Source organism: Lichenostomus cassidix, chromosome 2 (genome assembly GCF_008360975.1).
Source record: "Lichenostomus cassidix isolate B80296 chromosome 2, HeHo_3.0, whole genome shotgun sequence".
In the NCBI taxonomy this organism is placed as follows: Eukaryota; Metazoa; Chordata; class Aves; order Passeriformes; family Meliphagidae; genus Lichenostomus; species Lichenostomus cassidix.
Window position 1 is genome coordinate 132,251,949 of NC_139482.1, and position 13,297 is coordinate 132,265,245.

A 13,297-nucleotide genomic window follows, 5' to 3' on the forward strand; every position below is an offset into this window, starting at 1 on the left:
GCTTTGTCATTGACTTCAACAGGCACAGGAAATGATCCATAGTATATTGTCTAGTGACAAAATTCTGGCTCCTTTGGGAGTGAGGAACCTAGTTGATCACTTGTGGGTTCACATGGAGTGTATTACAGATTGCTAATACTAAACATCTGCATCTTGAAAAAGAAGAGCAAGAAGACAGGAAATAATCTTTAAAATAGGAAAGGTCAGAAAGATATTTCATTATTCACATTTTCCTGGTACTGTAATTTTGCTTATCTTAATGTCTATTAAAAGCACTGGTTGATGGAGACATTTTCCGAAATATTTAGAAACAAAGGTATATAAATCCATTTTTGATAGCAAATACATTTGCTAGCAAACCCTTCCGTTTCTAGTAACTAGATGTGCCATGCAAAATCAGTCTAAGTGGCCATATACACTCCTTTTTTAAAATCCTTCTGAACATGTATATTATATCTTTTAAAAAATTGTTATTTTTAACCCCTGTGCTTTGGTTCCTTTTTTTTTGTTGTTGTTTTTTTTGTTTGTTTTGTTTTCGTGACTTTCCGTAGACAATGGAGACAAGGAGATAGAATCTTTTGAAGGTCTGTACATAAAGAAGGGCTTGTTTTTCACCTGGAAGCCTTTTTCAGAGGCTGTATAGGGAAAAACAAACCCAACTGCAATTGATATTACTTGATAGCACAGACATAGTCAGAATTATTGTTATAATGATTTAGTCTTTATTTTTAGACCTGTGGCGCATCAATTTTACAGGATTCTACATGAAAAAAAGACAATATAAATAATACTATCTAAATATAATTGTCATTAGAAAAGTACTTAGACACGTACCCATTTTTAAAGACCAAGAATTTACCCTAGGGTAAATAAGAGCATTTCAGCAATATGTGTACATTTCCAGGATTAGCAGATATACAGGCACACGTTTAAATATAAGCACTTAAGGCTATTTGACAGGTTTAATGTTAGCCATACATTTTATCAGAATAAGTTTTTATTGCAAATATGTTATAGTGTGACATATTTTCTGAATTAGTAGGTAATTTTCAAATATTATATGGACAAAATTTAATTGAATTAAAATAGTCTTTCAAGAAGTTACAATATTTTTGCTTAAAATTCAATCCCTTTATATTTTATAGTATTAAAACCATTTAATTTACTTAATAGCAAGCCACAAGATATCAATTGCAGTCCTTGGTATACCACTGAGGGTCTTTATGTAGAATTACTGTGTTTGTCTCATCAGACTTTTTAATTTAGTATTTCCAGTGTTTACAGTATTTATTTCCATTTGGAAACAATACCTCATGAATAGAAAACTCTTGTTTTCTCAGATCATCAGTCTATTATATTATTTTTTTGTTGTCTTATGTGTTGTGAATTGCTTATATGAAATACAGTTTAGATATTCCAGGAAATAATCACATCTGATCACATGATGTTTGCTGTCATCGTTGTATATGCTTTTATGTTTTACTATTCTTCCCTGCTCTTTGCTTAGTATATCTATTTAGACTGTGAGTTCCTTAGAGCAGCAATTGTGAAGTAATGCATATTTTTACTGTGTTTGATTAGAGAGGGTAGCAGTCTTATTATTTACATCATAGGTTCTATAGAGAGAAATGTAATAAATACAATAAAACAATTATTTTTTATAGGAGTGCTAGAATTGTTTCCTCTGGTAAGTACTGCTGGGACTTGAGGAACTCTGGTTTTACTCAAAAACTGAGTAATATTTTCCTTTACCTTTGTCTTTTGGAAAATCTAGGTTGTGGAAAATTGCCACATCCACAGATGTTGATGTTCTAATATACAGTCATCATCAGTGACTTGAGATACAGTAACTAGACACATCTCATATTGAATTTACACATATAAAGATGGTAAACACTCTCAAAAACCTAATCCATAGATACAGTTTTCATAGAGTATTCTATGAAATTTTCTGTCATGGATTAAGAGCTCATATTCTAACACCAATAGAGCTCTCCTTTGAGGCTTTTTCTATCCTTTTTTAGGATTTTCTAATCATTTTCTTTGAAGGGAGTAATAATTTTCTTTAAAAAGAATAGTGCTCTGCAAGAACAGCAGATTACCTAACTTCATTCAGTGACAGAATGTAATTAGGATTAATAGCAGTCTTTTTACTGTGGAGAATTGAATTTTATGGAAAGTTATTTTCAGCAAATGGAGTACCAGTTACGAAAACTGAAATTTATTACAATCGGAAACACTGACTATCATAGAAGGAGTTTATGTTATTATTTAACAAATACAGCATCAACTAAACCTGAAAGTTTTGTCAATATTTGAGTAGGTTTCAATGTGTTTTTTTAAGCCCCGGAGATAATCAAAACGTGACTGTGTTGTTGGGAAGGCTATATGACCATAGTGAAAAATATTATCACAGATTATCCTTTCTGGTCCTACAGAAAACATGACTCAAATGAGAGAGGTGTTTCTATATTGCCTGGAAATGTGTGGTGGAGGTTAAGCTGTATGTATTTTGAAACCAAAGATTTTATTAGTGTCTAGATTGAGTTAAAATCAAACTGATAAAAAAAGTTAGTAAAAGATAGCTTACACACAACCATGAATTGGAAGTCATCTCAGCTTTGTAAAAGAGAAAAGAAAAAAGGAAAAATTTATCGGTTACTGACTCCTACAGTGGTCTCATTTAGTCTGCATACATTTGAATAATCTCTATTTCTTACAAGGTTGAAACTGCACACCTTTTCTTTAAATGTAGTAGAAATGCCAGAACTCAAATAGAGAGAAGGGAGTAATTTGCTGTTGGAAATATTTTTTTGTTATAGGTTGGCACTCCCTAGAATGTGGAATATGGTGTGCTTATGGCTGTGTGACAAGAAATGGAAGGGAAGGAATATACAGGGAAAAAAACCAACCCTCTGGGTAATTGCTTTCCAAGTTAGGATCAGAATTAAAATACATTGATTTGAGTTAGATTTAGATCCGTGAACTGTGTTATGTGGTTGGGAGTTTTTGCTCCAGGACATGTAGGTGCCTCTTGAATATTTTATTTCAAAATAGCCCAAGAGTTTTGCTTTTAAGAAAGGTACCTGGGATTAGCTAAGGAGGACCATTCCTATCTGTAATGTATTGACCCAAACATATTTTTATCAGTGTCCCACATGCTCAGAAGAACATACAATATCCTTAGTTATGTTGCATTTACAGCCTTTTATGGTCATGAGATTTTTGCTAATTTCTTACCTTTTCACTGCTGTGTTGCTTTCAGTATCATATTTCCCTGTACTGAAGAAAGACTGGGTATTTCTGAAAAGCATATGATTATCTTATCTACCCAGGGTATACCTTAGCATCTAGGCAGTTTGTATTTCGCTTTAGACTTTATTAGGTTAGTATATTTTCATGTTAGGTGGCTAGAAAATTGTTCTGAAAAGATGTCTGAGACCACATAAGGTTTTACCAAATTTTCACTACTGAAATGCCAGAAGATTTTTTTTCAGTAAAACTTTTGCTTGTATATTTTTAAATTATGCTAGAGATAGGTGGAGATACCCTGTTTAAGTGAATATTTGTAGAAAAACAGTATTTTTAAATTGAACTTGGTTTTAGTGCTGAAATGTCGATTGTACTCTTCAGTGTTCTGTATTTTTTGTGCTATCGACAAGAAGTGAGTATTGCAGTATTTATAGTTCTTAAGGGTTAAACATGATTTTTTTCATTTATATGTGGCTATAATGTATTTCTTTGTTCTTACTTGCCTTGGCAGAAGGATGAAATCACTGACTCTTTGCTGCTAATTAGAATGGAACACCATAAAGTGAAAGTATTCAGTATTCACCCTTTCAGTTCATTGTTAATTATTAATCAGAGAGAGAGTATTTTTTCCTAATATAGATTTTTACTTTTCCTTCTCATAATAAACATATCTCTTTCTTTCTTCTTTCCACAAAAAAAAGAAATCCCCCAACCATCTGCCCAACCATAAAAACTAGAAAATCATGTTAGGCCAAACAGATGTAATAAAAACTTAAAATCTGGAAATGAAGTTCTCAGAAATTTAACAAATAAGTAGAGCTCAGTAAGGATTTGCCCTTCTATTTATGCTCTATGGTACAGACTTTAATTATACAATCTCCTAATAATCTTGTGTCTTGGGAAAGTTATTTCAGAGCCTGTTAAGGCTTGACATTAATGCTGATTAACTACCCTCTCTTAACTTCAGGTGTGGCTAATCTTTTTCCAGAATAAAATTAGATGTGAATGGAATTAACAGGAATACTTGATTAGGTTTAATCAGGGATAGCTATCAACCAGTTTTTATAACTCTCAGATGCAGTCTCAGATCTCCAAAAACGACAGCTGTATAGTGACAATGTACTGTTGCAACTCCTGCAGTCTGGAATGGAAGCTACGAGATATTCTGATGTTAGGAAAACACAGACACTATTGACAGAAGTACATGCTGTTTATTTAAAAATGTTTTATCATTCAGAACACAAGTTCTTTAAATGAGATATAGTTTTGCAAAATGAAAAGGAATTTTATTGTGTGCTTTCCAGAGCCTTACCTTCGTTTGATGGGAGACAGAGAAAGATGGTAAAAATACAATTGCAGAGAACTTGTATTAAGACTGGTCATGATTCTATCATACTCTATCAGCCATGATTTTGTGGGATTTTAAAAATACATGGCATATGGGTATTTTGTTTTATAAAAATGATTTATCATGTATAAAGTATGGGATAGGAGCTTAGATTACCTTCAGCTTGGCTACGAACTTGATGACTTAGGCAAACATAGCAGTCTAAAAAATGAACGTACATAGCTTTGCACCCATCCTTTGTTTGTGTGGATATTTCTGTAGTACTGGCTGTATGTTGCTAGAAACATTCATGCCTGCACAGTGTAATTTGCATTTTGTGTGCTTGACAGCAAAGTAAACAGAATAGGTTAGCTAACATCAGTAACAAGCCTTCCTTAGGATGCTTCCTGAATCTACTGTGGGGTTTTGATTTCAACTAGGAATTTGCAAAAATACACTTTTGGGTTTTAATTGTGGATGTGTAGTTCACTCTCCTGAGAGACGGCAGATTCCTCAGCCTTTGAAAAACATTAAAATATTTTATTTGCATTGGTACAATTTCCATAGAAAAACTTGAACACACCTATAACCTGGAGTTTAAAGTGCCTACTTGAAATGTTCTGACCTTTCAAGGGAAGTCATAGATTGTAATTTTCTCTTGGATTGGCAAAAGGAGAAATTAAACATCTTTATGAAATTTGAAGATTTTACTGTCTAGGTCCAAGACTTCAAAGGGCATAAAAGAAAATGACTGAGAAGTCATACAGCTGTGCTCATGACAGCCATTGTTCGTTATCTTTCAGGGTACCAACATGCCAAAAACATTTTAATTCAATTCTTCTGAAATTGATTTTTTTAGAGTCTTAGGCACATCTTTTATATATTTTTTTCTGTGAGCGAAGGTTGACTGTATAGATGATATCCTTGCTGAATATTTTAATTGGACTTTTCAGTGTCATGATTTCAATGGCTTTTAAATGTCATGGTTTTATCACAGAATTGTAGAGCAGAAATCTAAGAAGAGATTAATTTCCATTGCACTGGTTTGATTATAGCCTGAATTTCTCTATTAACAATAACCTGGTAGAACAAGTAATTTTAAAATTACTATTACCTGCAAGCCAAACCTGAAGTCAAGTAATTCGATGAGCTATTTAATTGCACATAAACATACTCAAGTAATGAGAGAACTAGAGAGAATTCTGGGAACAGAGAACATGAAAAATCGATAAGCAATCAACATCTGAACCTTGAAAAACTACACTATATTGCCTCACATCAAAGCTGTTTAATAAATAACTGTCATTTAAATTAAAGCAGGCACTTGGTATATCAGTTATTGTTTGACACTCTTCAATATCATTAGTGTTGTTACCCTCATAAGCTTTTCAAAAAAGAAAGTTGTGTCTCTTTATTAATGATATTAAAAATATATTTGTGTTTCTCATCATTAATGATATTTTCTATTACTGAAATAGTTGTTCCCAACTATTTCAGTATTCTCTATTATTTAAATATGCTCTAGGCAACTGTAGATACTGGTGGAAAAGTGTCTTTCTTTCTGCATTCTAACTACTCTGAAATCCAGGTAAAAAGCATATTATATGGCAAATTGAGGATATTTTTTTTCCAAGCTGAAAAAGCATTTCCTTTTTTCTTCTGCACTTTTTAAGGTACTGGGTATGTCCACTAGCTTATGATTTACATACAATTTTATATAGACTGTTTGAGAATGGAGGCTTGGACTTTATTCCTAGGAAAACTAAATCAAAAACAAGCAGAAGATTTAAACTAATTATCTACCAATATCTGTCTGTTTTCTCTACTTTGGTACTTATTGTCTGCTTTCCAATGCTTAAAAATTTAATAAAAAAGTGGCAACAAGGAACATTAAGGGCTGCATATGAGCATCATTACTTGTAGACAGATTTCATTCGAGTAAACTAGAGATATAAATGAAAAATAGCATAACAATTTATTTGATCTTTGATTTGCTAAAAAGATAAAGTCTTTCTGCCACAGACTGAGGGTTTGTATGTTATTGTGAATGTCTTTTCTTTGATGTTTGTCTTTTATTTGAACAGCTTGTAACAAAGCATGCATGTTTTTGTCTTGCTTTTTTCCCCTCTGTCATACCTTGCTTATACAAATGCAGCAGGAGACGAAGAAAACAAGCGTACTGGAGTTCAGGAGTCAGAGGTCGAGGCAGGTCTGTCTGACCACAAGTGCCTATCTCCTTTAGATATGTTTTCCCCTGTGTATATAGGGAAGCTTTACCAGCAAGCTTGTAAATATATTAAAAATAAAAACCCAAAGAATATTTATATTATTTCACAAAAGAAAAACACAAACAAAGTCATTGTAACATAGTTTATTTGCCGGTTTAATGCTTGAAATAATTCAATATGAAAAAGAATACCCAACTATTTTACTCTTTTTATTTTTTTATGAAAATACTCAGTCATTATGCTCAAGTAATAGACTTGGCAGATCTGGGTGGATACTTCTTAGATGTGGTACACTGTACTTAGCATTGATAATTTTTACAAGCAGGGAAGTAAATTCTTTTTTATCATGACAATTTTTTTCCCCTTAGTTTCCGTAAGCAGACTGATGCTGGACAAAAGTAGTAGGCAACTGCATTACATAGAGTTACTTTGATTATTTTGTATAATGTCCTTCATCCTGCTTGGAAGACAATTCATTTGGTAGTGTGATGACAACTGATAGCTCATGATCAAATCAATCAGATGCAAATACTTTTTTCAACTCAAATACCATGTGATTAAAACATAAAACTTTAACTTTTAGTTTCAGGAAACAGCCTGTACAGGTTCAAAGATATGCAGAGATCTAAAGATTTCTTTTCAATAATTTCTCTGTTCTTCAGTTTCTTTTTCAAAGGAGGAATCATAAATGCATACATTTGCATTTACATGCCTTGTTGATAAGTTAAATTCTGTTGTCCATAATTAATTGTTAATAATTGCCGAAAGTGGTGGAAGTGTGGTGCAAAAAAAAAAAAAAAAAAAATGAGCTGAGCAAGAAACACATTTAGCACTAGCTGATAGGAAAAATTACTAGCATACAAATGTATGCCCAAAATGCTAAATGCTGCTTTAAAGTGTAAGTGCCTTAACCCTGTGCCCTGAATCTTATTCCCATTGTTATTTAACAGAAGAAAATATGGATTACTATTTTCTTGTACAAAAACAAGTCAGGAATAATTGCTGCGACAGGGCTCATTAGTTGTTCAAAACTCTGGATGCTATAGTCATATCATTATTTCAGAGGTGGAAAAAGTTTTTACTTTTTTTTAAATTTTAGTTCTCTCTTAGGCATCCAAAGTTATTTTAGCATCTTTGCCTTCGCGTTTTTCGTTATAATGCAGTTCACCTTTTTATTGCTTTTGTTATGGTTCTGTCTCTGTGGTGTTCAGTGGTGTGTGTATTGTATGTTCTTCACTGTGTGTTTTGTAGTAACTCAAGTGTAGTGCATGGATTTTTGCTCACATAGCTTGCAACATATTTGTGTGTGCTTATAGTTACATTGTTCATCATATTAGCTATTCCAATTGTTAATCTTCATTGTCTGTTTTTAATGTTGTAAAGACTGTGAGGAAAAACATCAAACCCCACCTGTTAATGGGCGAAAAGGCAAGTTGATTATGATATTGCTTTTGAATTATGGGTGCTTGAGAAATTTCATTTCTTTTGTGCTGCATGTATGTGTGTTGCTTAGTTCTATTAGCTCAAAATTAGTAAATTCACATATGTTCAATTTCAGTGTGTTGTTTCACTTCCTGAGTATAATTATTTTCAACTATGGTTTAAAATTATTTCTTGGAATCAAAGCTCCGTATTTTTATATTTTTACAGCTAACTGTAGTACTGAAGATGTAGGTTACACTAGGCAGATAGGGAATCCTGTTGGCTATGTAGAGATAAGGGGGTAGTTTCTGTATTTTGTCTCATTTTGGAATTCCTAGTCTGCCTTGCTCTAAGAGGCCAAGTACGATTTGCAGGCACCTGCAAAATTGCATTGTCTTCCACTTTTTACTAGGTCTATATTCTTTTACATTGCTTGGCTATATATTTTACAAGCTTGGCACATTTTAATGTGACTAGCAAAACCCAATGATTTTAATTATCATATACTGGTAGAGAAAAGCTTATGTTATTAGCAATCATTTCTATTGTCTAGTTTGTATTATGTTTGATGTTCTCTTTCAAATGCTGTAGAAATAGGCTTAATTCAAAGTACTGAAATGTTAACATGGAGATTTAGGCTTCTTATCTAAAAAATAGAACAAGAAAGTTGCAATGAACAACCACAGCTTACTTTGAAGTGTTATTCGAGTTCATACTTGAAATTGCTTTGATAATTTTGAAGAAATATGCTGCTACTTTTCCATGTACTTCTAAGACCTTACTACATTTAGACTTTGTGTCATTGATGTCTTCTGCCAGTGAATGAAATATTAACTAGGTAGTGTCTTGGATTTATTAAAATTTGGGTATTCACTCTTACCATCTCTACCAGGAACCTACATGGGGTATAGGCCCAGTTACATTCTTGTGGACCATTCCTAGCTGTCTATTCCCTAAAGCAATTTAGCAGAGGTAGTACAGCTATCAGGAGAGCAGAGACTCTGTTTTGCCTGTGCTAGTTCATTGTTTGGGAAGGAAAACCACACTGTTTTAAATATGTCTCTTATTATCCAGTGTAGGCAAGACCACATGATATGCCTTTGCAGAGAAGATGCCATTTCACCAGCCTGTCAGAGCAGTGCAAAGGGTCACCTTGTGTGCTCTGATGGCTGTGCTGGCATAGTCCTGAAAGAATTCAAATGCTGGGAGTCTGCTTATGAAACTGTAATCCATGCTACTTACCAGAGAGTTCAGTGTCATACTTCTATGATCTAAATTGCAGTCATAGTAAAGTTGGAGGCATTTGCCACTGACTTTACAAAGCTAAGAAAGCAACAAGGAGTGATTTAGTCAGACTAAAGTTGATTTTGTTCGTGGTTTATCTTCCACTACTTCAACAAACCAACATTTTATACACTTACAGAGCCTGAAAGATGTACATTGCACAATAAACTAAATACTACTAAGCTGTATTTAAGGTAGTTTTTTTCATACTTTCATTAAGTTCTCTATAGTGTCCATTTTATGTTTAGAAGTTTCTTCTGCAGAGGTCTTATACTCCAAAAGAATGATCAGTGCCTAATATTCAATTTCAAATATTTATTACCAAAAGTGTTATCCCTTTCCAATTTTCCTCAGGTCTTTTACATTTCTCATTTATGTATTTTGTATGGCATCTTTTGATAGTTTGAGTTTTTGAGAAAAGTATCCAGGTAATTCTGCCCTTTACTATCTTGATTTGGGGTGCATAGAAGATGATGCAGTTGCCAAAGCAAAATTTTAAGTGTTTCATATTCCCTCACTCTTTAGAATATTTTGTAGGATTATACCAAAGGTTTGTCTATATTACAGGAATCAGGAATGCTTTCCAGTTCTCATGTCCCACACTGAGAAGTGTCTGGAACATACTTGTGTCTTGAGTTTATATAAAGACTTCCCTATATACTTCCAGCTCTCTGAGTCCTGCCCTTTCAGTGCACTCTGGTCTCCACGTGCACAGGAGCCCCACCACTCTGTGAGCACTCTGGATGCCTGAAGGAATAGATCTGAAAGTATGTGTATTCCATATCTGTTGCACAGTTTAGACCCAATCTAAGGAATTTAGGTGACTGAAGGGCAAACTAGGCAGAATAAAAGCACTCCAGTCAAAGAAGTGATGACAGATGGACCTGCTTAACTGACTTGCAGAGGTAGTGTACAAATACACTGTTTTGAAAAACAAGCATGTTCCTGTCATGCCAGAGGGCACTGTAATACTGATGGCTGACCCAAGAATCTTCTTCCATCTAAGACCATTTGGATTTGTGGAAATGGGGCCCACACTGTGCCTGAACTACTGAACATGACTGCTGTGAGTCTCCTGTGTTAATCTGGCTCACTGACTCTAGACCTCACTGAGACCACAACAGCTACTGAATTTTGCATGATAAATTATACTGAATGAGTTTTATGTGTGCTGTGAGAATACTTAACATATTCCTATATGAGTTATGAGCACCTGAAGAAATATGACATTTTAAATTCTCGTTCAAGCAAAGTAAAGTTTAAATAAAGTATAGACCTATTCAGATTATGCTTGTGGTAGGCAGGCACATAACTGCAACCTGCACGCTGGGAAAAGAGTGAAATTTAAAAAAAAACACAGCACAAACTAGTCAAAGTAAAGTACCAGTAAGATGCTCCAGCATGAAGGACCTACATGCTGTTGAAATTCCTTATCACATAGGTGGCTATTTTACAAATTTAACTCTAAAACTACCAGGGAAATATTACAGATGAGGAAGAGTATAGCTACTAACTTGTCCATAAATACCTTCAAATTGAACTTATAAAAAGTTTGACTTTGCACCTTTCAAAACTATATCACAATACCATGTAGCCTTTCTAAGACTGGTATGTGACAATGGGATGTCATTTTGTCTGCTAGTCAAACAAAGTTTGGTTACTAATCTAATGTTGCAGAAGTAATGCAGAAAAATAAAACAGGCATTTTGGTGTGGACAGTATTTGCATGTAAAGATGCATGTAGAATTTGCGTGTAAAATTGAGCAATAAGAAAACATTTTATTAAATAGTAGTAATTGATATTCAGAAAAACCTAGAGCTTTATGAAGAAAAAAATCTATATTTTTTCATCTTTAAGTCATTTATTGTATTTTCTTTATTGGTTGGTATTAGTGCTTGAAACTGCTAGCTTAGTTTCAGAACCCTTTTGTGAACAGAATGATTTTTTAACAGCTTAGAATGGTACCAATGTTAGCTCCAATCTTAGCTGCATTTAAGAAGGGTAGATTGCTTGCAGAGCTTTTGTGTGTGTGTGTGTGTTTGTGAGAGATATATAAACATATAGTAAAAAATTATCTTTCTGCTTAGAAAATGGTTGAAGACTTGCTATAGGATTGCACCTTTCAAAATAAATAAAAAGTCACATGGAAAAAGAAATCCCAAACCCTATATCAAACTAAACCTTACCTTCTGCATTCTACAGAGTGAATTTGTAGGCTGTTCACATTTCCTTGCATGCACAGAGTATTCCCTGACACTCAGGGAATGGAAATGCAAACTGAGGAGACGCTGTGGAAGAGAGGCGTAGAGCAGAAGCTTGTACTTTGCTCCACGTTTATTTTGGACATTACTTGTAATTTTCTTTGCTTGAATTAATTATTCATTAAGTTCTGTAGATGTTTTGATTTTGCTTGTGTTTACCTGTTGCAGCAGTATGAGGATAGCCATACCAGCCCTGACTAAAAATCCATCTAGTCCATGTCTGGTGTTCAGTAGGCCAGGTATGGATCTGGGGGAAAGGGATAGAAGTAGGACAAGTGTGTAGTACAGCTTATCCAGGGTGCTGGATCCCCAGTCTCCTATCACTTGAATCTACATGAACAGCAATGGTATCTTTGCATGGTGGCTTCATCTCCCTCATAGGTTTTCTGCACTGTTTCTTCCTTTTTAAATCAGTCCTGCCAAAGCAAACCCGAGGTGCTTATCTAACCAAGAACATTCTTCCCAGATGTTCCAGGGATGTGGGTAACAGGCTTGCTCTGCCGCACCCATCTCACACAGCCCGGCGTGTTTCAGGCACATAACCAGAAGAGGGAGCAAAACTGCCATATTTTAAAAACGTGAAAAATACGAAACAAGTAAATCCTTCCCATGCTCCAATGGTAGTGCAAAAAAGCCTTGATAGTGGCTTACACATAGTATGTTTATTTCGTGTTATTTAAGTATACTTTACTAAATAATAATGTACACTTTTAATGTACCATTAACTAACTGTCTTTTCTTCTTAGCAATTTGGAGTATTAAATTTTTTCTCGTATCTCTTCATGTTTTGCATCTCTAGTATATTTATAAAAGTAGCAACCTGATACTCTGACTTTTAGCCAAAGGTAGGCTATGACTTAACTGATTATTATTTCAACAAGTGCTCTCTCAGACCTTGCTTGAGTATATCTACAATTTTTCATAAAGATAAGCAATAGAAGATTACAACCAATTTATTCCCCATGTAGAGAAATACACTAATAAAACCTTTTAAATATAAATTTAAAATACAATTGATGGAATTTTCAAGTGCAGAGTATGATGAGAAGAGATTGCTACTGGACTAGACTTAAGTGATTTACAACTACAAATAATTAATATAGACTTGGAGTCAACTTGAAGAAAACATTTCTGGAGGAAGGAATAACCTACAGTGCAGTATCATATTTGAATACCAATAACAATAATATAAAATTTATATATGTTGCAGTATGTTATATTACTTACCTGATGATATATATTAAAATTCGTTTCATGTATTCCAACTGCAGCCTCAGGAAATAAAGCTCAGGGTTTGGGGTTTTGGGGGTTTTTTTCTTGTTTTTTCTTTACTTTGCAGAATGTGGATGTAGTTCAGTATAGAAAATCAAAACAATAAATAACTAAGATATGTCAGAAATGTTATTGGAACACTGTATTCATTAAAACCCATGATATAAGGCACTTATGAACAATTTCTTTATTTTAAAATTTTATAACATTTCTTGGCATTCATTTGTTGATTCGGCACTAAGTTGCAAAC

The 13,297-nt window shown here is 33.8% G+C and overlaps 1 protein-coding gene across 13 annotated transcripts in view; it reads left to right on the plus strand.

The window, feature by feature from the left end:
• RIMS2 (regulating synaptic membrane exocytosis 2) overlaps positions 1–13,297 on the plus strand; it is a 448,647-nt gene that overhangs the window by 316,670 nt on the left and 118,680 nt on the right. For 4 of the 13 annotated variants that reach the window (XM_085053372.1, XM_085053378.1, XM_085053383.1 and 1 more), the window contains one exon: positions 552–584. The exons of the other annotated variants lie outside the window; for them this stretch is intronic. In XM_085053372.1, the coding sequence (XP_084909498.1) occupies positions 552–584 (33 nt within the window). The remainder of the gene's footprint in view (positions 1–551; positions 585–13,297) is intronic. 13 annotated transcript variants of the gene reach the window in all.